A 20,480-nucleotide genomic window follows, 5' to 3' on the forward strand; every position below is an offset into this window, starting at 1 on the left:
ACTCCTTCTCCCCCAGCCTAGGTTCTCCAAGTCCTTGATTACATCCTTCGACTGCCTAGTTTGCTATTAAACATTGGTCTCCCTGGAGAACAATCAATGCCCAACAGTGAAATAGGCTACTTCAGCATAAATCTTGTACAACCAATTTAAGCAATCAACAGGCACTTCTGAGTCATGCACCAAGAGACAACTAACAAAGTGTGGAAGCACTAAGTTCTCTATAAAGGTCCCACCCAACCCAGCTTGCTCCTGAGAAGATTCCGGAATCCCAAGTGGCAGAGCAAGCACAACAGTTAAGTGCACCATAGAAAGCTCTTCTAATTTTTCTATTTATAAATAATAATACAGAAACAAAGAAAATACATAAGTGTATAATACTTAGCGATATTTCTAATGCACTTACCTTCTAAACTGTTGATACGTTTTGTACCTATGGGTCATGATTTCTTCCAATAATTTAATAAACCTTTTTAAAGTCCTTACTTTATTATCCAAGTCAAGATAGGTTTCTCTTGCCTCTTGGTATTGCCTATGTTATGAACAAATAGTAATTAAATAAATGCCATCCACAAAAAGTCCAGGAACAGCATAACAGCCAATACATGTAACAACAAGCAAGGGCCTAAGCCTAAGAGTAGCTAATTTCATATACTCTCAAGGGTAAAAGGGGCCATGGGAGGAGACAGCGCTCACCCAGCCAGGAAGGAACACAGCCCAGACCTAGAGAAGGCGGAGGAAGTGCTTGAGCAAGCGCCCCCATGAGGGTCCGAGGGGCAGATTTGAAAAATGACAGCAAACACGTATCATCCCCTCAGAGAAGGGGTCAACACAGGAGACAGGCTCCCTTCAGTGGGAAGTATCAGTGAGTGAGGAGAACAGGAGTATCAGGATGTGTAATGTAACTACTTTCCAACAGTTTCTATTCTTAAATTTACAATGATCCAAAGGTGGCTGCAATGAACTGAACACACAATTTTTCTCATTTTGGATTATATACAGCAACAAAATTACTTTGTCAAATAAAATTTTAAGAAATATTTTGACGTAAGCATCCTAAATGCTTCTCCAGAAACACATTAATACTAGAACTAACATGTTTTCTATACGTGCTATTCATTATGGATTATCTTAATCTCTATTATCACCCTGTCAGGTATTAGAAGTGCACTCATTTTGTAGACGAGGAAACACAAATAATTTCCAAAAAGATGCAGCAGGCAGAACTGCAACTCAAAACAAGGAATTCTCCCTTCAAAACCTGTGCTTCGATTATACAAACGTTCTATTCTCAGATTTGGAATATTGGTTTATTAAATTTTACTCAGTTTGTTGTACTTAGTTTCTAATTATTTTGATTTGTATTTCTTTGACTACTTGTGAAGCTATATATTTTCATCTCTGTGAATTTTATAAAGACAATTTATGTTAAAATGTCATGAGTTTTTAATAATTCAGAAGTTAATTGCTAACTTAATAACATGCATATACTTGAACTAAAACCATCTGCTATGGTTATTATTTCATCACAGCTTAACATTTTAATTTTAATTTTTAGTTAATCATTTTACTTGAAACGCAAGTGACAGGGCATGGAATGGAGAAAGAAAAAGAGAAGGAAGGAGACAGAGGGAGAGAGAGGGAGGGAAGGAGGGAGCAAGTGAAGCAGGGAGAGAGACGGAAAGCAAGCAAGCACTCGAGCTCCCTTCTGCCGGTCTGGCGCTGAAGCCTTGCAGGAGCCAGAACTGGACCCAACGGGCCAGGGCCTGGGAGCCCGGCTAGGCCTCTCAGATGGCAGCAACAGCATCTGCATCAGAAACCTGGTGCTAGGAGCGCAATTTTGACTTGAACTTGTCATTCCAGTGTGGATTTGGGGCATCATGGGATGCATCTTAACTGGTATATCAAATGCTCAGCCCAACCTTAATATTTTTTCAATTTATTTTTTATGTGTTAAAAAGATGCATGGATAACATAATAAAGTAGAACAGCTGCCAACCACATACCTCATTATTTCCTCCCGATCTCCATGACTAGCATGTTCTGCTTGTATCCTTTGTCTTAACCGATTAATTTCTTTGTCTAGAATTGATGCAGATTTTTGTACTTCTATCCGCTCTGGGCAGATTTGTCTTGCCTGTGACATTTTCTCCTAAGAAAACAGATGTTAAATATCTCTTAAAACTCTTCTTTGATTTGACAATATAGTATTTGTGCCAAAATATGCAATGTAAAATTCTGAGCTTAAGAAATACATTTTAATTATCCAACATCAATATTATCTAAGCGTTACACTAAGAACACAATCCAAAGTCATTATAATGCTGTAAGAGAAAACTACACTACACGGCACAGTTTAAACATTTTATGATATGCTCACAACTTTTCAGTGAAAATGTTATAGAAGTAGTTAAGAAAAGTTAAGCATCCAGGGCTCTAAAATCAGACCCAGTCTTACAGCAGCACCCAAATGAAAACCAAGAACCTTTGTGTCTGCAAAAGATTTAAAAAGTGCAAAGTACTATTACTGACGGTATTTATTTTATATTCACAACATCCCGTATTTACCATAACAATGGTACTAGGAACTAAAACGGAAGCAAGCACACACTCAGGAAAGGATGCCTCATCCTTACTCCACACGGGTATCCACCTGCCAAGCCGTGCATCTAAGGAGATATGTCAGATCAAGAGCAGGATGTGTCTGAAGGATGGGACTGCTGCAGCACTGCTAGCTAAGTCCCATTCTTAAGCTCAACACTTGTCACCACTCCTGTTTCTGGAAACATGATGTTAGGCAAAACATACTTCAATAATCATGACTAAAGTCATAAACAAGATCATGTATGGAAAAAAAAAGGTGGATGACCTGTAGTTCCTTTTCTTTCAAGTCTAGTTCTCTTTTCTTCTTATTTAAGGTCTCCAAGTGTTCCTTCTGTTTCTCTTCATAATGCTGTTTTCCTCGTTTTTGATTATCCACTTCAGAATCAGCAAGGTTTAATTCATCCTGTTTCAATCAAGCCAAAATAATAAAGAATGCTTAAAAAAGCACTTGCAACCAAGTACAAAACTAGTTAGCAAATCAAAAAAGTTCCCAGGACTATGTTGCTTGAGAAACATGTGTTAATACTTCATATTATGTGTCTGAATAAAAGAAAGCTACTTCCAAAATCAGTAAACCATGTTACAGGAGCAAATGCTCAGACTAACAGTTAAGATGCCTGCACCCTCGTGGAGGAGTTCAAGAGTCTGATAGTTAGCTCTGGCTTTTCTCCAGCTTCCTGACGATGCCATCACCCATGCTGGTAGTACTGAAGTTCCTGGGCTCCTACCATCCAAATGTGAGGCCCCAAAGACTGTACTCATGGTTTGGCCCAGCCCAGGCTTGGCCCTGTCCCTGTCACTTTAGGGAAGTAACTCAGAAGATAGGAGTGTTCTGTTTCTTTCTCTGCCCTTCAAATAAATAAAAGTTCGAAACACACCATATTCAAATTATTACATGAAGTTTCTACATGCTGTAATACCTCCAAGTTTATTTTGGATAACAAAGTAATTTTAGGGGAATTCATATTAGCCTTAAAAATTAAAGCATGTGTTAAGCATTTGGCCTATCTTGAACTGATGCTCTGCTTGGCTCCTGACTACAGCTGTCTGAAAATGCCAAGCCTGGAAGGGAGTGCTGATGGCTCCAAGGGCTGCATGTCTCTCGCTTGTGTGGAGGTCTGCACTGAGCTCCCCAATCAGCCTCAGCTCCTCCTGGCTCTGTCAGGAGCAGTGGAGATGAATCACTGAATGGGAGCATCTATTCTGCCACTCAAAAGACAAACAAAAACTTTTAAAAAGAAAAACCTTAAGGGAGGGATAAAGCAATCTCTTCTTTACTGTAAAGGTCATGTCCCAACCCTTCCGGGCGATGTCTGAAATCACAGATATTACCAAACTACACAGTAGGAGTCTTCAGAAAGTTCACGGGAAATTTGTATCATGAAAAACCTACACATGGGGCCCGGCGGCGTGGCCTAGCAGCTAAAGTCCTTGCCTTGAACGCACCGGGATCCCATGTGGGCGCCAGTTCTAATCCCAGTAGCTCCACTTCCCATCCAGCTCCCTGCTTGTGGCCCGGGAAAGCAGTCGAGGACGGCCCAAAGCTTTGGGACCCTGCACCTGTGTGAGAGACCAGGAAGAGGCTCCTGGATCCTGGCTTCGGATTGGCATAGCACTGGCCGTTGCGCTCACTTGGAGAGCGAATCATCAGACGGGAGATCTGCCTCTCTGTATCTCCTCCTCTCTGTATATCTGACTTTCCAATAAATGAATAAATCTTTAAAAAACCAAAACCCACACATGGATTCCCAAAATTTTTGAACCAAATAAGCACCTCCTAATTATCTTGATTCACTTGAACCTCACTTTCCATGTCTTTTTGTAATACAGCAGCTATATAGGTTAAACTTACAAACTTAAAAATACCAAAAATAAGCAATAATAATTATTAGAAATAATAACAATACAATTGCAGTAATAGTTTAGTAAAAGTTGTTTCTCAAGTCAAGACATTTTTTAGACTGAAGTTACTAAAAAGGAACTAAAACTGTATTAAATGGACGGCTACAGGTAATTTTAGAAAACGTGCAACGTACAGGACCAGCAAGTGAATTGTGAATGCCCAAAGACAGAGGGCAAGGAGGAGTACAAAGGAACACGAGGGGATTCACAGGCCAGGGGAGGGTGTCCCGCTTCTGATTTGTGGTCCTGGTTTCACAGACTTTACATGCTAAAAGCCATGTTACACATTTACAAATATATTTCCTGCATATTATCTCAACAAAGCTGTTTTAAAGAGGCTCCTGACTTAAGAGCCACAAAGCGATCATTACAGCAGAATAAAATGGCTCAACTTCTGCAGTCAGAGATGTTGCAGTTTCTGAAGCAGAATGGTCAATCGCTCACGTTTCTAATCCTTCTCTGCAGAGACTGGATTGTTTTAGGGAAACAACTGAGCCCTGCACCGATCGAAGCAGGAACACATACTGGCCATTTCTTTCTAACACCTTGGGAACGGAACCACTAAATTTGAAAAATAGGATGAGAGCAACTACAGGCGTTGGTTTTCCTTTATTCACATTTACTATGGCTCTTCAATATGTCTGTAGATGTTTCATAAACTTCCAAACTGTATGCTATCCAATTTAAAACTACAAGAAACCAACACTATGTTACCTAAACTACAGATACTGAATCCCTTTCTCGGGCTCAATGCAGGTCCCACTTTCTATCATGAGTTTCATTTAACAAATCGTTAAGTTTATAAGCATAAATTAAAGTAAGCTGATCAAAGCAGGGGGAAAAATGCTTCCTAAAAAGAGATTTCAACAATCACATATTCAAACAGAAGACTCAAATACTAACTACTTGTGTAAAAACACAAGTCCAAAAAGCAAACAGATAATATCTGGAAGGCAGTAATGAGCCAATTTCTTGGGAGGGAAAACTGTTGACTCCATCTCCTTGTTCCGACTATTACTGACGGCTAGCAGGACGTGGAGTTGAGAAGGAAAAGCTCCCGGATACTGGCTGATGACATTCAGGTTCACTATTGGACTCACCTCCCACCTTTCAATTATCTGCAGCCCAGGCAGAGAGCTAAGACCAAGAATTCTTACTGCCTTCTGCCCACTTTCTCTGTCCTTGAATTTATTTACGGACTCCCAGTTCCAGGAGTTCTTTTAGCCTATAAATCCCTAAAAAAACAGAATATAGGTTACTCTTCGTCACTGTTTTTAAGTTTTTTAGGATAAACACTTTAGGGGGTAGTGTTTTTCTTGCTACATTATTGTAGCATATTTCATCATTTTAGAAGTCACTGTCTAGAGCCAGTATTGCGGCACAAGCGTAGAGATACTATCAGTGCCACCTGAACACCCAGTTGCTCTGCTTCCCGTGTTCCTGGGAAAGCAATGGAAGACAGCCCAACCACCTGGGCCCTGCCACCCACATGGCAGTTCTGAGCTCCTAGATTAAGCCTGGACCAGACTAAGCAATTGCAACAATTTGGGGAATGAATCAGTGAATGGAAGATCCATTTGGTTTTCCCATACTTTGAAGTAAAAAATGAATAATTAAAAAATTGTGATTTGGGCCCAGCGCCATGGCACAGTGGTTAAGGTCCTCGCCTTGCACGCCCGGGATCCCATATGGGCGCTGGTTCTAATCACGGCGGCCCCGCTTCCCATCCAGCTCCCTGCCTGTGGACCTGGAGGGCAGTTGAGGACAGCCCAAGCCTTTGGGACCCTGCACCCGTGTGGGAGACCCGGAAGAGTCTCCTGGCTTCAGATTGGCATAGCACCGGCCATTGTGCTCACTTGGGGCGTGAATCATCAGATGGAAGATCTTCCTCTCTGTCTGTCCTCTCTGTATATCCGCCTTTACAATAAGAAAAATAAATCTTTAAAAAAAATTGTGATTTGTTTTCCTTAACTTATAATTTCATTGTACTTTCTGAGCTCTGAATTCTACGTGATCCATTCTTGAAATCTGTATTGTTTCTATCATTACTTCTCATTTTCTTCTAAAAAACATTTTTTCTTTTAGAACTTGTATTTTTAATTTTTATTGCATTCAGTAACCACCTTCCTTATATTTTTCTTTATTAATCACTTTGCCTTCTTTTAATTATAATTTTAAAATTTCATATTCTACTTAATCCATCCTGAACAGTGTTTAATATTAATTTGATTAATGATGAAAAATGGTTCTTATCATTCTTTGAACTTTCATTTTTATGTAGTTCTAATTACATTTAACCAAAACTTCTTTTATGAGCATTTGCATGATGAATACACTGCGGAAGTAAAACTAAAGCATGAAGTTTACCTATGTCAGAATAAAAATAGCATGTACCTTAAGTGGGTCTGCTTGCTCTGACAGCTGATTAATTATGGATTTAATTGTATCATACTTATTTTCCGCTTCTATTTTCTGATTTTTAAGATGTTTCATATTTTCTTCTTGTTGCTCCATATTTTTCTCAACCATTTTCATTTTGTTTTTATTTTCTTGGGCTTCATCTTCCTGAAAAGTTAAAAAGTGTAAGAATTAATTAAAATATTCATCAACAGATAAAAACCTGGGAGAAGCAGAGCCTGCAAGCAAACAGGTCAAACAGGAAGGGAACAACAATATTTTCATGCTCTTAACAGTAAAGCAGAAGAAAGCAGATTGAAAAATAAAATAGGGAGAACATTTAGGAAACAAATGAAAAAGTATCTGCTTGAGATCATCAAAAGGAATGTTTTTTTGACTTGCTCACTCCCTTCAATCCCAAAATGCACTTAGTGGAAATACACACATATGCTATGCCAATGTGTCAGGAATCTAACTATGTTGTCATTTAAAAGGAAAATCGTTAGTTTTAAGAAGAAAAAATGCAGAGAACCTTTCCAACTGACTCAGACACAGCCCTGGCGTCCAGGTCCACCCGGAGCGACACAGAGGGGCTGAGCAGGCCTGAAAGACCATTCAGCTTTGCTCAAGCTTTTGTTTCAGGTGGCAGAGGACAAAATCAAACTGAAGCCTGAAGGTTTTTACAAAGCTGAGAATGGAAGTTATCAACGTAAGTGCTGTTTCCTCCTTTAACACTACAGGTAAACAGGGAAAAACAGAGGGGATCATTTTACCAATGTTGCTATATCTACAGACTGGTGTTCTTCTATATTCTCCAATTCCCGAATTTCAGAAATGTTTTTTCTTATTTTCATCTAAAAGAAAAACATAAAGATTTAAAAGAGTAAATGCAAAGAGTAACCAGGACAAATGGCTGGAAAGGATGTATCAATCCACAGCTGTATTCTGCATTAATGTCGCAAAAGGCTTTCGGAGTTAACAACAGAGATGCACTGGTTTTAAATAAACCAAAAGCTCTGTATAAATTCTGCCATGATCACGCTTACTAAAATATATTTCATGCAGAAACAACACCTATGCGGTCCATCTTAGCATTTACAATGAATAAACTGTTGAGTGCTAAAAGAAGACATCTTTCAGAAACATCCTAAGTTTGAAGTCATGAAAAATTATTATGATACAGGGATTTTCAATATAATCCAAGTAACCTGTGGTCATCTGGCCCTTTCAGAGGTCCATGGTATTGAAACTATTTTCATGAAAACACTAAGACATTATTCACCAATTTTACTAACATTTTCCAACTGTACAGGGTGTATGTATGTGTAATGTTACATTAGACTGAACATCAGTGCTGATATAACCATTCAGTTGCCCTTTATTATGACAGACACTGAAGTTTGTTTTTCCTAAATGAATACACATTCTTATTCATTTTAAAATGTAAATCCTTTTAAGAGTTTTAAGGTTTACCCATTTATTTGAAAGGCAGAGCAACAGACAAGACCGAAGTCTTCCATCTGCTGCAACAAGGCTGGAGCAGGTTGAAGCCAGAAGCCACTACTTCCATCCAGGTCTCCCAGGTGTGTGGGCCACCCAGCTGCTTCCCATGGTCATCAATAAGTGTCTGGATCAAAGTGGAGCAGATGCGGCACTCCCATACAAGCAGCGGTTCAGTCTACTGATCACTATGCTGGTCCCCTTCTAGGAAGCAGGCCACAAGGCCAAAATGTTCCAACACCATAGCTCGAAGGGAACAATGGGAACTTCAAATCAACTTGGAACTCTAATTTGAGATGTATTTTCTTCTTACCTGCAACTCTTTATAACGTAGTTGGCACCTTTTAAGAAATTCTTCATTGCGTTTAATATCCTTTTCAAGTGCAGACAAATGTTGCTGAAGATTTACTATCTGCGCCTTTTTATTTTCAACCTCATTTTCCAAGTCACTTGATAAGGATTAAAAAAAAAAACAAAAAAAACTTACCTATTTTTACAAAAAACTAAAATAACTGCTTTTTTTTTGTTTTGGGGTGACAACTTATTTGCAAAATCCTGTTCAATTAAACCAGCTCTATCACTCTATCAACTTGTTAGTCACATGAAAATCTATTGCAGAAACTTAAAAAAGTATTTCTTTATCTCACTAACAAGAATGTTATGACTTTCATGTGTGAAGCATTGTGCCTAATAGTAGAAACAGAATTAAGACACAATCTCTCAAAAGAAAATTAATCAGGAAATAAGCCATACCATTAAAATGTGAATATGACACATAGATACCCAAGGTAAACAGCGGAGATTAATAGCTCAACATTTCTTGTGGGCAAACAGAAGCTAAGAAAACAGGACAAGGAGATGGAGAGGGAACAGTCACCAAAACCGGAGGCTGCAGCTAAGGGCCAGCTGCTTCTCTCACCCACACTCTTGTCCTGCAAAGCCGTGTGCCAGCAGGAAGAGAACCAACCACCTGCATAGTACGAACAACCCAGCCCTCGACCAAGAGGAGCTCATCATATTTCATCTAAGATGTGTCCTTTTCCATTTTTTTACACCTCTAAAATTGAAACCACTTTCAGTCCAAAGTTCAGTTAGCAACACTTTATACATTTTTACTGGTACTAAAATAAAAGAACATAAAATATTTTCTGGTATGTAAAATAACTATCTTGTTATGATTTCCGAACTAAGCAAAGAAAATTGAACAAATGTTAGCTGCATAAATGCTAAATGAACAAAAATGAAGAAAGGAAGAAATACTGCACTATTACTGATAAAATGGAGCTTGATAACAAAATTTCACTATGGCTGGTCAAGCCTCAATATGAAGTATACATGTCTATAAATCTGTATCTTTACTAAAAAACAGTAATTAAATCAACTAACAAAATCCCCAAAATATCTGACACCAAAAATGAAACAAAATGAACAGAGTTACACAATTTTCTCAACATGCAGAATAAATTAAAGCAATCAATATGACCTTCAATAGCAACACTGATGAATTTTACAACTTCTTTCTTAGGTAAATTTCTTAGGTTACCAATTTTCACATCCTATTCCTACGTGGTATTAGTTTTACAGAGAATGATACTCAAGTGCACAGAGAGGTGGCCAAGGTAGGGACCACATCTGCTGGGTTCGTGAACACAGCCTCCCCAGCAGCCCATCCAAACGGCTCACTGCTCAAGTCCCAGGCCTGTCCTGCGCTTCATGTGCTCACAGCATGGCTGACCGCTGACCACTGACCACAGGACCAAGCTTTCTGTACTTTGTTTCCTGCTAACTTGTGCCTAGCTTAGTGCCAGGTATAGCAAGTACTCTGGAAATATTTGAAAGAAAAAAATGATACCAGATAAAACATTCTTCAGCACATTATACTAACAGAAGTTACTAAACTGTGATACTGAGAACACATACATATATATATTACTGAGCTGCACTGGTAATTACACCGGGGACTGCTGAAGCAACGCATGCAGGTTCATCCCTGGAAAGCACGCTGGGAAAACAAACACCACAAAGCGCCATGACACACGCTGCTGCTCATCAACTTTTTCTTCTGTGTTTAAATAATAAACCCACTAATTTTCCAGTATCCATTATGGCTATTTTCCTTTATGTTGCTCTTAATATCAAACAAAAATAGCTACTATTATTTGAAAATGAGAAATCTATTTCAATAAAATTCTAATTTCTCCTACACATGCAAATTATTACAAACACTGTTGCTCAATTTCCTCACATACTTACTTAAGTCTAAGTTACACTTCAGATCTTCTAAGTCATTAATTCAGAGCCAATTTACTAATCTGTCCGCTGAAATAATGCAGTTGGGAAACCATGTGCTAACCTTTTTTGGCACCAAAACTTCATTTTGCATGTTTCCAAATCTTCCTTTACCTTCTCAGTTTGTCTTGTCTAACATATCCTACTTTCCCAGCACGTGTCCTAACAGCACTCATGGCTCTTTTTGTAACAGTGCAACTCAGCATCTCAGAGGCAGATGTAAATTCACCCCCCATGAGAAAAATCAGCGGAGCTCAGCAGTGAACATGATGACAAAGGCAGTATATTCTGACTTGAGCTCTTCATTGTGCTATCAACATATCGGCTGGTAAAAGGAACATGTTTTTATAAAAACTGCTGCCGAAGTGAGGCTGGAAAATGACCTCCAGGGTACCATTCTATAACCAACTGAATGATCTTCAGGGATCAAACACAAATGGAACATTGCTCTCCCCTGAAATGACCACTGAGAACACAGAATCAAAAAGGAAGAAGTGGAAACAACACTGTCAGCTCGCCTTGACCCTACCTTATTTCAGAATCCACGTCCCTGGTTAGGAACCTGGGTCTTGTATGCTCAGACGAATAGTACCGCTGTGCAAACACTTGATCCCCATCAGCTGTGAAAGCTTCTCTGCAATTTTTGGGTGGCTTCTGCGACTGCATTACAGCCCGAGCTACTGAATTGTTCTAAAACAGAGGAGAATACATTCTGAGAGCCACACCAAAGCATCTCCCATGAACACAATCTCAAAATAAAATCTATCTTCATGATCTCCAAATTTCACTATTCTTAGTTAAAGTCAAATAATTTTATTAAATATAGGAATTTAAAAACAATTTTTCAATGCCCAAAGAACTAAAATTATTACAAGTTTTTAAAATAACAGCAGGGGCTAGTACAGTAGCTAAGGAAAGAAGTATAAAAATATGAAGATACTTAGAAGAAAATAATTTTAAAATTGGAAAAAAAGCATAACTGGAAAATATATTTATTTTAATAGCAAAAAGTCTTAAATCCAGGGCTAATATAGTGGGGTAGCAAGTTAATTTTCCACCGGTGGTATCATTTTCCTATATGTGCACCACATGGGAAATGTTTCACTTTTGATCGTTTTCCCTAAAAAAGTGGCAGAGGATGGATGAAGGCTCTGGACTCCTGAACCCCTGTGGGAGACCTGCAATAAGCTGCTGGCTCCTAGCTTTGGTCTGGCTCAACTCTGGCCACAATGGCTGCTTGGGGAGTGAACCAGCAGATGGGAGATCTTTCTCTTTCCTTTTTTTCTATAAATCTGCTGTTTCAATAAAAATAAATACATCTTTAAAAAAATTATTTGAGGTGCTCTGCAGCAGGAGTAGCTGCCATGTGGCTAGCTGCCCACAGAGGTAGGTCCGCCCCTTTGCCTGTGGAGGCCTGAGGGATGGTGGGAGCAGGGCATGGGGAGACCTGGAACCTTGAGTCCAGGCACACAAACCGAGCCTGAGGACTTCCTCATGTGTGCGGTCTGTGGACTGATGATCAGGGAAAGGGGAAAATGTGCGGGAGGACAGACCGCTGAGGGAATATGTTGTAAGCGAGGAATGACTTGAGAGGGACTCCCATCCACAGGGTTGCTGGACTTGCAGGACAGCCAGGGAGCTGAGACCAAGCCATTTGGAGGGAAGAAGTCGCAGGACTTTTGTGGGTCAGACAGATGCTCCAGCCCACATGGGAGATCTCAGCATGCATGACAGCTGAACACCACTCACTGGCGCATACTAAAGCTAGGGCTGGGGGCCTACCCGGCAGAGCTGGACCCTAGCACACACCAGTGAAAGTCAGAACAGGGCATGGGTAATGTTAGGTTGGATCGTGACACTGACCAGCACACAAGAGAACCAGGTCCAAGGGCAGATGCTGTAGGGGATAAGTGGGCACAACCTTGTGGAACTAAAATTCCATCTGGTTTGCTTCAGAGCTGTGGGTGATGACAGGCTGAGGTAGGCATGAACATGGAACCCTCTGACACTCAAGGGTGCTGGGGCTGGGAACAGGATGGGCCAGTTGGGATGCAGCACCCAAAGGCGCACCCAAGAACAAGGTAGGGGGCAGACCGAATACAACAGAGCGGGCAGAATCTGGGTCTGGGAGTGGGCCTAATAAGGGAAACTCCCGTGGTGGATCATAGCATCCACTGGTGAGCAAGTGATTCAGGCCCGGGTATTGGTTAGGTCCGGCAAGGTAACACCACTTGTCAGCAGATGTGAGAATCAAGACTATTAAGAACTAGATCTCAGAACCGAGTGCAGGATAGGCCAAGTCGGACTGCAACACCAGTCAGTCCACATTAGGGCCCTGGAGAGGTATGGGCCAGGAAGCACCAGACCAAGCTTAGTTCTCAGGCATGTGCAGGAGCCAGGCTAGTCTATCACATTCAGCAGTTTTCATGAGTCAGGGATGGGAGCAGTCTGGTCAGGGTTAGGATGCAGTATTCACCAGTCAGACTTGAACTGGTGATGGGACAGGACAGGTCATGTTGCAGTACCTGATGGCAAAGGCCAATTTGGGGGATGGACTATGTTGAGCTGGGTCAGAGCAATTGCTGGCACACACAAGATCTGTGGCTGGGACCAGGTCTGGTTGGGGAGCTAGGGGGATGCCCTGGTTGGGTTGTGGTTCCCACCAGCGAGTGTGAGCCAGAATGGGGGCAGCATTCTGGATAGGATGTGACTGCAGTTTCCCTCAGCATGGGTGTGGACTGGGTCTGGAGTATACCAGACTGGGCTTGACTCTAGCACCTACTGGTGCTCATGAGAGCTAGGGTGAGTGTAGGACATACTGAGCTAGGTCTTGGCACCCGCTGAACCACATTGAGAGCTGTACCAGATGTGACTGGGCTGTAACATCCAATAATAAGAACTAGAAAGGATGTGAGCCAGTTGGGCAAGGCCACCATTCCTGCCAGGACAGGAAGTGGACTAAGTCAGTATGGGCCAAGGACCCACCAGTATGTATGAGATCTGCCACTGGACAGAGGACCAATAGGGAGTTTGGGGAACTAATGTCAGCTCACAGTCCCTGCAAGTGACTGTAAGAATCAAGGCTGGGAGCAGCCCAGGTTACAGTACCCGCCAGCTCTTAGGGCAGTCCAGGCTGGGCCAGTTTACAACACCCATTGGCAGATCTGAGAACCAGGTCTGGGTGTAGGATAGTCCAAGTCAGGCTGCAATATCAGCCAGTCCAATTAAGGCCAGGACTGGGGGCTAGCTAGATTGGACTGGACAATGGCACCCACCAGCTTGAGCTGGAACTAGGGCAGGATAGGCTGGGCCAGGCTACAGTACCCACTGGTAAATGCCAAAGTGAGGCAGGCCATGCCAGATTGGGCCACAGCACCCACCAGCAGATGTAGACTTGGGGCAAGGTGGGGGAGGTGCAAGCCTGGTAGAAGGACTGCAGCGGGGATGGGGAGTTCTCCTGCTGGGTCACTGCTCCCACTGTGAGCATGAGTATTGGAACTAGGGACAGACCAGATCTACTGGCTTGAATATGAGCTGGATTAGGGGAACAGCCAGGCTGGGCTAACTAACTGTAACCACTGGGGGGCAGGCATTAGCCAGAGTAAATACAGGGTTGCTGGGCTTTGCTGCAGCATCAGCTGGCAAACACTGGGACTGGGGACACCTGAGATCCAGGAGTGGGAGTAGGCCTGTTAGGGAAACTGTGGGTACCTCTTTAATGGGCTGCAAACCCCACTAGTGAGCATGAGAAATAGGGCTGGGGGCAGGCCTGGCCAGACAGGCAGCAGCACCTGCTGGTCTGAGTGTGAGCTGGATGGTGGGCTGAGCTAGGTGAGATGTGGGACAGATTGGGCCATTCTGCTGCACATATTGGCAAGCACAGGAACCAAGAATGAGAGTAGACTTGGTGGGGACTATTGATGGTCACCCTGACTAGGCTGCAGTTTCTGCTGGTGAATGTGAGGGCCAAGTATGTGGTGAGCAGGGCTGGCTGGGAAACAGCATCCACTGGTTTACATAAGAGATGTGGTTAATGGTAGAACTGACCCAGCAATTGCAACTGTGTGCACAGGCTGACATGGATGACAGACTAAGCCGGATCCCATCTGGCAAGCACGCACAAGTCAGGTCTGGGATTGCCCTAGACGAGGTTTCTGTGATTTCCCCCCAAACTGAACAACTGGACTCAGAATTGTAGGATCTGTAGCCAGACCATGGAGGGCATGTATCAGAACATTGGTCCTATCCATACTCCCCTAGTCCTCGGCCCTTCCACACTGATCAACTATGCAAACATCATCAAAAAGAAATAATAATAATTAAACATGTCACATGAAAATATTTAAATTTATACAGGTTGTATATTATTTTAAATAACATATTTCTTATTTTCATCTTATTTTTAAGAGAGACCAAGTTCTTTCAACTACTGTTAAGACTTGCCCAACATATGCAGCAGGCAGGGCTGGGACAGCCAGGCAGAGCCAGGAGCTGCAAACTTCAGCCAGGCCTCCAGTGCGGGTCATGCCTCTCAGGGTGTGTGTTGTCAGGATGCTAGACCACAGACGGAGGACTCCAATCAGGCACTCCCTTGTGGCATGCAGGTACCCCAAAGAGCATGCTAATGACTGTACCCTACTGCCTTCTGTCTGACTTTCCACATCCTAGAAAAGCTATGTACAAATAGAAATTCTAATGAAATATTATCAAGGATGTGGAGAAAGGCTGAAAATACTTGAATCCAAGCAGAATTGAAAAGATCAGGTTTAATGGAGGGATGATTTCCTGCCAAGTATCCTTCCAAAAATATGAAAGAGTCAAAGATACAAATAAATAGAGCATGAACATATATAGACACATATTTGGGATACCAAGACCATTACTTCTCAGTTGTCATTAATGAAAAAGATTTTAATTGTTTCTCTTGATTACACAGATTTCTGTTTTGAGTCTCTTGTCCCTTCTCTGTATATTAACGCTAATACGTGAAAAAAAATATATAGTGTAACGAGCATAGAAAATCACATACATAATGGGATGATACCGATTTTTACAGAACAGCTAAATAAAGAAATCTGTAAGGTACTGAAGCATTTCATTTAAAAAGCATAATAATAATAACATATGTATCTGTTAGCATAAACAAAAATCAGATGCGCCAATCAAGAATTTAAAAATTTTATACCAACATATGCCAAAAAATAATATCCATTTGTAAAAGTGTTTTAGAAAGGAATGCCACAAGTTATGAATGCACTGGGGTAGAAAGCACGAAAACCAACCAGCAGTATGCTATGCTACAGCTGTCCCTAAGAGGTCAAAGCACAATGGCGAAACTAACCAATAGTGCTGAGAAAAAAGGGAGAAAGAAATGCATAAAACATCCTAGAGATTACAACACTATAGAGTAACATAAACATACAACAAGTATCTTCTCTTACTTTGATCAGCAGCACTGTCTCTATACCCCGCATGTCTATCAGGCTGTTGGCAACAACCGCACTGTCTATCTCTAAAGCTGTCAGAACCGTGGGAAACTCCGGATGATAAGCAGCTCTAAAAGACAAAGAGACAGTGGGTTAGCTTTGCTGACTTCACTGATAAGAAGATATATAAACCACACACACGCGCACACACACGTGTGCGCACACACACAACTCTATAAAGATCTTCAGGTGGGTGAGAAGATTACAAGACAACAAAGTATGTGATAGCATTTGAAAACATAGCTGTAATAGGTTTACTCATTAAGTACGTAAATACTATCACTGTTCTAAACATAGGACAAATATCAGTTCAATTAATCCGCCCAACAAGCATATGAGATAAATGTTACTTTCTCTATCCTTTTTTCGAATAAGGATGCTTCACAGTTCATTAAGTTCTCCAACATCATAAAGCTAAAAATGGAAACATCAGAGGGTCTGACATTTTGTGAAGATCAAGCCAACATCTGTGACGCTGGCATCTGGTGTTGCACACTAGCTCAAGTCCCAGCTTCTCCATTTCCGGTCCAGCTAATGCACCTAGAAAGGCAGCAAAAAATGGTCCAAATACCTGCGCTCCTGCCACCCACAGCAGAGATGCAGATGGAGCGCCAAGCTGCTGGCTTCGACCCCGCACAGACCCTGCTATTATGACTACTTACGGAGTGAACCAGCAGATAAAAGATCTCTTTCTGTGTCTCTCCTTCTATCTTTCAAATAAAAGTGCATCTTAAAAAAAAGTTTTAAAAAGTACAGACGACAAGTTTTCCAAGAACAATAAGTCTAAAAGCAATAAATGGCTAATGGGGAAAATAATGGTGCTGCATTCCTAGGGTTTCCTAGTCTTAGAATCCCAAAATAAATACCTCTGGATGCATAAAACATAAAACACAATATGATGATCTAATTGGGGGTGATGACCCAGTGGATGAAAAGTTCTCTCTCTGAAGCCAACCCCATGGGATCACAGGTTAAGCCTGTGGTGCTGGCATCCTATGTGGGCATCACTGCTTCACAGAACAGTGTTAAATGCCTAATAGAAAGTGAACATACATGTGTTCAAAAAGATACATTTTAATGAGGTACATTTCAACACGTTACAGAATACTTGCAAATACTTAAAAAAAAAAAGATGTATTCATTTTTATTGGAGAGGCAGATTTCACAGAGAGGAGAGACAGAGAAATATCATCCACCCGCTGGCTCACTCCCCAAACAGCCACAGTGGCCGGAGCTGAGCAGATCCGAAGCCAGTAGATATTCCGGGTCTCCCACATGGTGCAGGGTCCCAAGGCTTTGGGCCGTCCTCTACTGCTTTCTCAGGTCACAAGCAGGGAGCTGAAATGGAGCAGCCGAGATATGAACTGGCTAAGGCAAAGTAAGAACTTTAGCCACTAGGCCATCGTACCAGGCCCTGTAAATACTTAGCCTATAATTCTGAAATGTTTAAAAACTGCAGCATCTCCTCTTAAATGGGTTTTGTCAAACTGGTGACTAAATTTTCTAGCCAGCTCCAGTAAGCTCTAATAGTGAAGTCTTTAACTGTTCCACAGCATGAGTTGAATCGATATATTCTTACTTTCAAGGCTTCTACTGTATGGAGGTAATCTCTGTGCCACTCATTATTTAGAACTAATGAGAGTTATGTACTTGTTTAAGGAGTATTTGAGGACCTGGGACAGTGGCCTAGTGGCTAAAGCCCTTGCCTTGAATGTACCAGAATCCCCTATAGCACCAGTTCTAATCCCAGCAGCCCCACTTCCCAGCCAGCTTCCTGCTTGTGGCCTGGGAAAACAGTCAAGTATGGCTGAAAGCCTTGGGACCCTGCACCCGCATGGGAGACACAGAAGAGTTCCTGGCTCCTGATTTCAGACTGGCGCAGCACTTGCTGTTACGGTCACTTGGGGAGTGAATCAACGGAAGCAAGATCTGCCTATCTCTCCTCCTCTCCGTATATCTGACTTAGCAATAAAAATAAATCTTTAAAAAAAGAAAGAGTATTTGCGTGATCACTTTATGTCAATCATTAAACCTGATCTATACTATGTCATATAAAGGGGTCCTACCTCAATCTGACATTTTAAGCCTTCTTGACATCCTTGATGGTTGTTCAAAACACAAAACTGTTGGACTTTTATTTCAAGGGAGGCCTCCTGGAATGTCAAAGAATTTATCTTATTTTGTGGAGATTAGACTACTTTGGACTATATTAAGAGTGCCTTCAAGAGGCAAAGTGGTGCAAAATTTTGCTGTTATAATAATAAAAAGTTACTGATGCAAATGTCCAGAAGTTACAAAAGCTTAGTAACCTTTTTGGTGTTATTAGTCATGACTGTTATCTTAATTGCAAAAAGGCCCAGAAGTCTGGAGGGCACAAGTATCTATAACATCCCACTTGCATGCTTCCTAAAACACTAGAGAAAACACGTGACTCTCATTGGTTAATGAACTCCATGGCTCCAATCACAACTGTTGGGAATTTTTCCACATCCAGTTTCATTTTCTCTAAAAATACTCACACTCATCTATAAACCATCTGAGGAAAATACAGTCAACTCAGCTTACTAAAGCAAGTGTAGTTCTAATCAGTTGACTTTAATGTTAAAAAAAAAAACACCTAAAAACTTTCAGCTCACATGACAGGCTGTTTAAAATTTTTTGGTACAAAGATACTAAAATGTTTGAAAATGATCAACACCTTTGTGCTTGAGTTTGCTGGTCACAAGTTACTCATATTGGATGCTCACAGCTGTCTAAAATGTCCAATTCCAGCTTCTACTAGAGCCAATTTTTGGCAAATACTATGACCTAAAATAAAAACCACACTTGTCTAACAATTTGGTTTCTTCGGCAATTTAAGTTGGCAATTGCTTTTTTGTTTTTATTTTAAAAATTCATTTATTTTTATTTGAAAGGCAGATTCACAGAGAGGAAAAGAAAGGAACAAAGAGAGAAAGGAGGGAGGGAAGGAGGGAAGAAAGATATTGAGAGAGAGCCTCCATCCATTCACTCAAACGCCCATAACAGCAGGGGCTGGGCCAGCCTGAAGCTGGGAGCCAGGAACTTCTTCCGGATCCTGGGTGCAGGAGCTCAAGAACTTGGCCCATCCTCTGTCACCGTCACAGCCCATAAGCAGAGCTGGATTGGAAGTAGAGCAGTTGGGACTTGAAGCAGTGCCCATATAGGATGCCTCCAAGTAGCTATGCACACAAAAATTTGGATCTGAAAGTTTGTGCTAGCTGGCATGAAGGGCACCTCAAAGCTATCTTCTGCTGGAACCCTGGCTTGACCACAGGCCCTGGTTTTGTCTCTTCTCAACTTGAAGCCTGAATAGTCACCCTGACCCCCGGCAGCAGACAGTTTCTGTAATGAAATGGAGTGAATGAGGGACCCAGGGCTAGAAGTAGGCCAGACTAAATCCAGCCCACAACTCCTGGCCAGTACATACATTAACCCTAACAGTAATGTTTACCCCTACTAACTGGACAGGGACTTACACTCCTGCTTTCCTATTTCCCCCATTTGTTTTAAAAACACCAAACCGAAATAACTACAACAATAAAACCCCAAGCACAATCTATTTCCAAAACAACTCTGCCTCACTCTGGCCATTTTTATACCAAGGGAAACATCTTTATTATCTCCTCCTCCTCGTAATCACAGTTCCTCTATTCCTAGCATATACAATTTATGTATTTCAAAAGTTCTTACAGGAAAGAAAAAATTTTATTAGCTGAAGCCATCACTATCCAGATCCATCAAGCAGGAACAAAACCTGACTGCCTGGCCCGGCATGATGGCTTAGTGGCTGGGCACTCGTCTTTCACGCACCAGGATCCCATGTGGGTGTCAGTTCGTGTCCCAGTGGCCCCACTTCCCATCCAGCTGCTTTAGACCTGGGAAAGCAGTCCAGGATGGCCTAAAGCTTTGCTACCCTGTACCCATGTGGGAAACCTGGAAGAGGCTCCTGGCTCCTGGTTTTAGATTGGCTCAGTTGCATCCGTTATGGCCATTTGGGGAGTGAATCAGCAGATAGAAGATCCTTCTGTCTCTCCTTCTCTCTGTTTATCTGACTTTCCAATAAAAATAAACAAATCTTGAAAAAACAAAAAAAAAATAAACCCTGGGGGTTCTCCTTATCCAACCCACCTAAGCCATGACTCTTACATAGATGTGTCTTATCAGCAGGAAGCAGCCAGAGAAACCAGTGCCCAGGATCAGCAATGGAGTGCACAAGGACAGAAGTTGTGCCTTATGTCCTTGACATAGTAAAAAGAAAAAAAAAAGTCTCCCAACAGGGACTCT

At 41.6% G+C, this 20,480-nt stretch overlaps 1 protein-coding gene across 5 annotated transcripts in view; it reads right to left on the reverse strand.

Annotated features, from left to right (window-relative positions):
• SMC6 (structural maintenance of chromosomes 6) overlaps positions 1–20,480 on the reverse strand; it is a 71,540-nt gene that overhangs the window by 8,570 nt on the left and 42,490 nt on the right. For 4 of the 5 annotated variants that reach the window (XM_040992856.1, XM_040992857.1, XM_040992858.1 and 1 more), the window contains 8 exons: positions 16,131–16,245; positions 11,219–11,379; positions 8,714–8,849; positions 7,674–7,754; positions 6,898–7,068; positions 2,867–3,004; positions 2,004–2,149; positions 404–529 (listed from right to left, as the gene is read on the reverse strand). In XM_040992856.1, coding sequence (XP_040848790.1) covers positions 404–529; positions 2,004–2,149; positions 2,867–3,004; positions 6,898–7,068; positions 7,674–7,754; positions 8,714–8,849; positions 11,219–11,379; positions 16,131–16,245 — 1,074 coding nt within the window. Of the gene's footprint in view, positions 1–403; positions 530–2,003; positions 2,150–2,865; positions 3,005–5,603; positions 5,739–6,897; positions 7,069–7,673; positions 7,755–8,713; positions 8,850–11,218; positions 11,380–16,130; positions 16,246–20,480 lie in introns of those variants that run through there. The other variant, XR_005885153.1, reaches the window with a different exon arrangement.

The sequence above is a fragment of the Ochotona curzoniae genome, unplaced genomic scaffold (genome assembly GCF_017591425.1).
Source record: "Ochotona curzoniae isolate NIBS_2020 unplaced genomic scaffold, NIBS_Ocur_1.0 contig_883, whole genome shotgun sequence".
NCBI lineage: Eukaryota > Metazoa > Chordata > Mammalia > Lagomorpha > Ochotonidae > Ochotona > Ochotona curzoniae.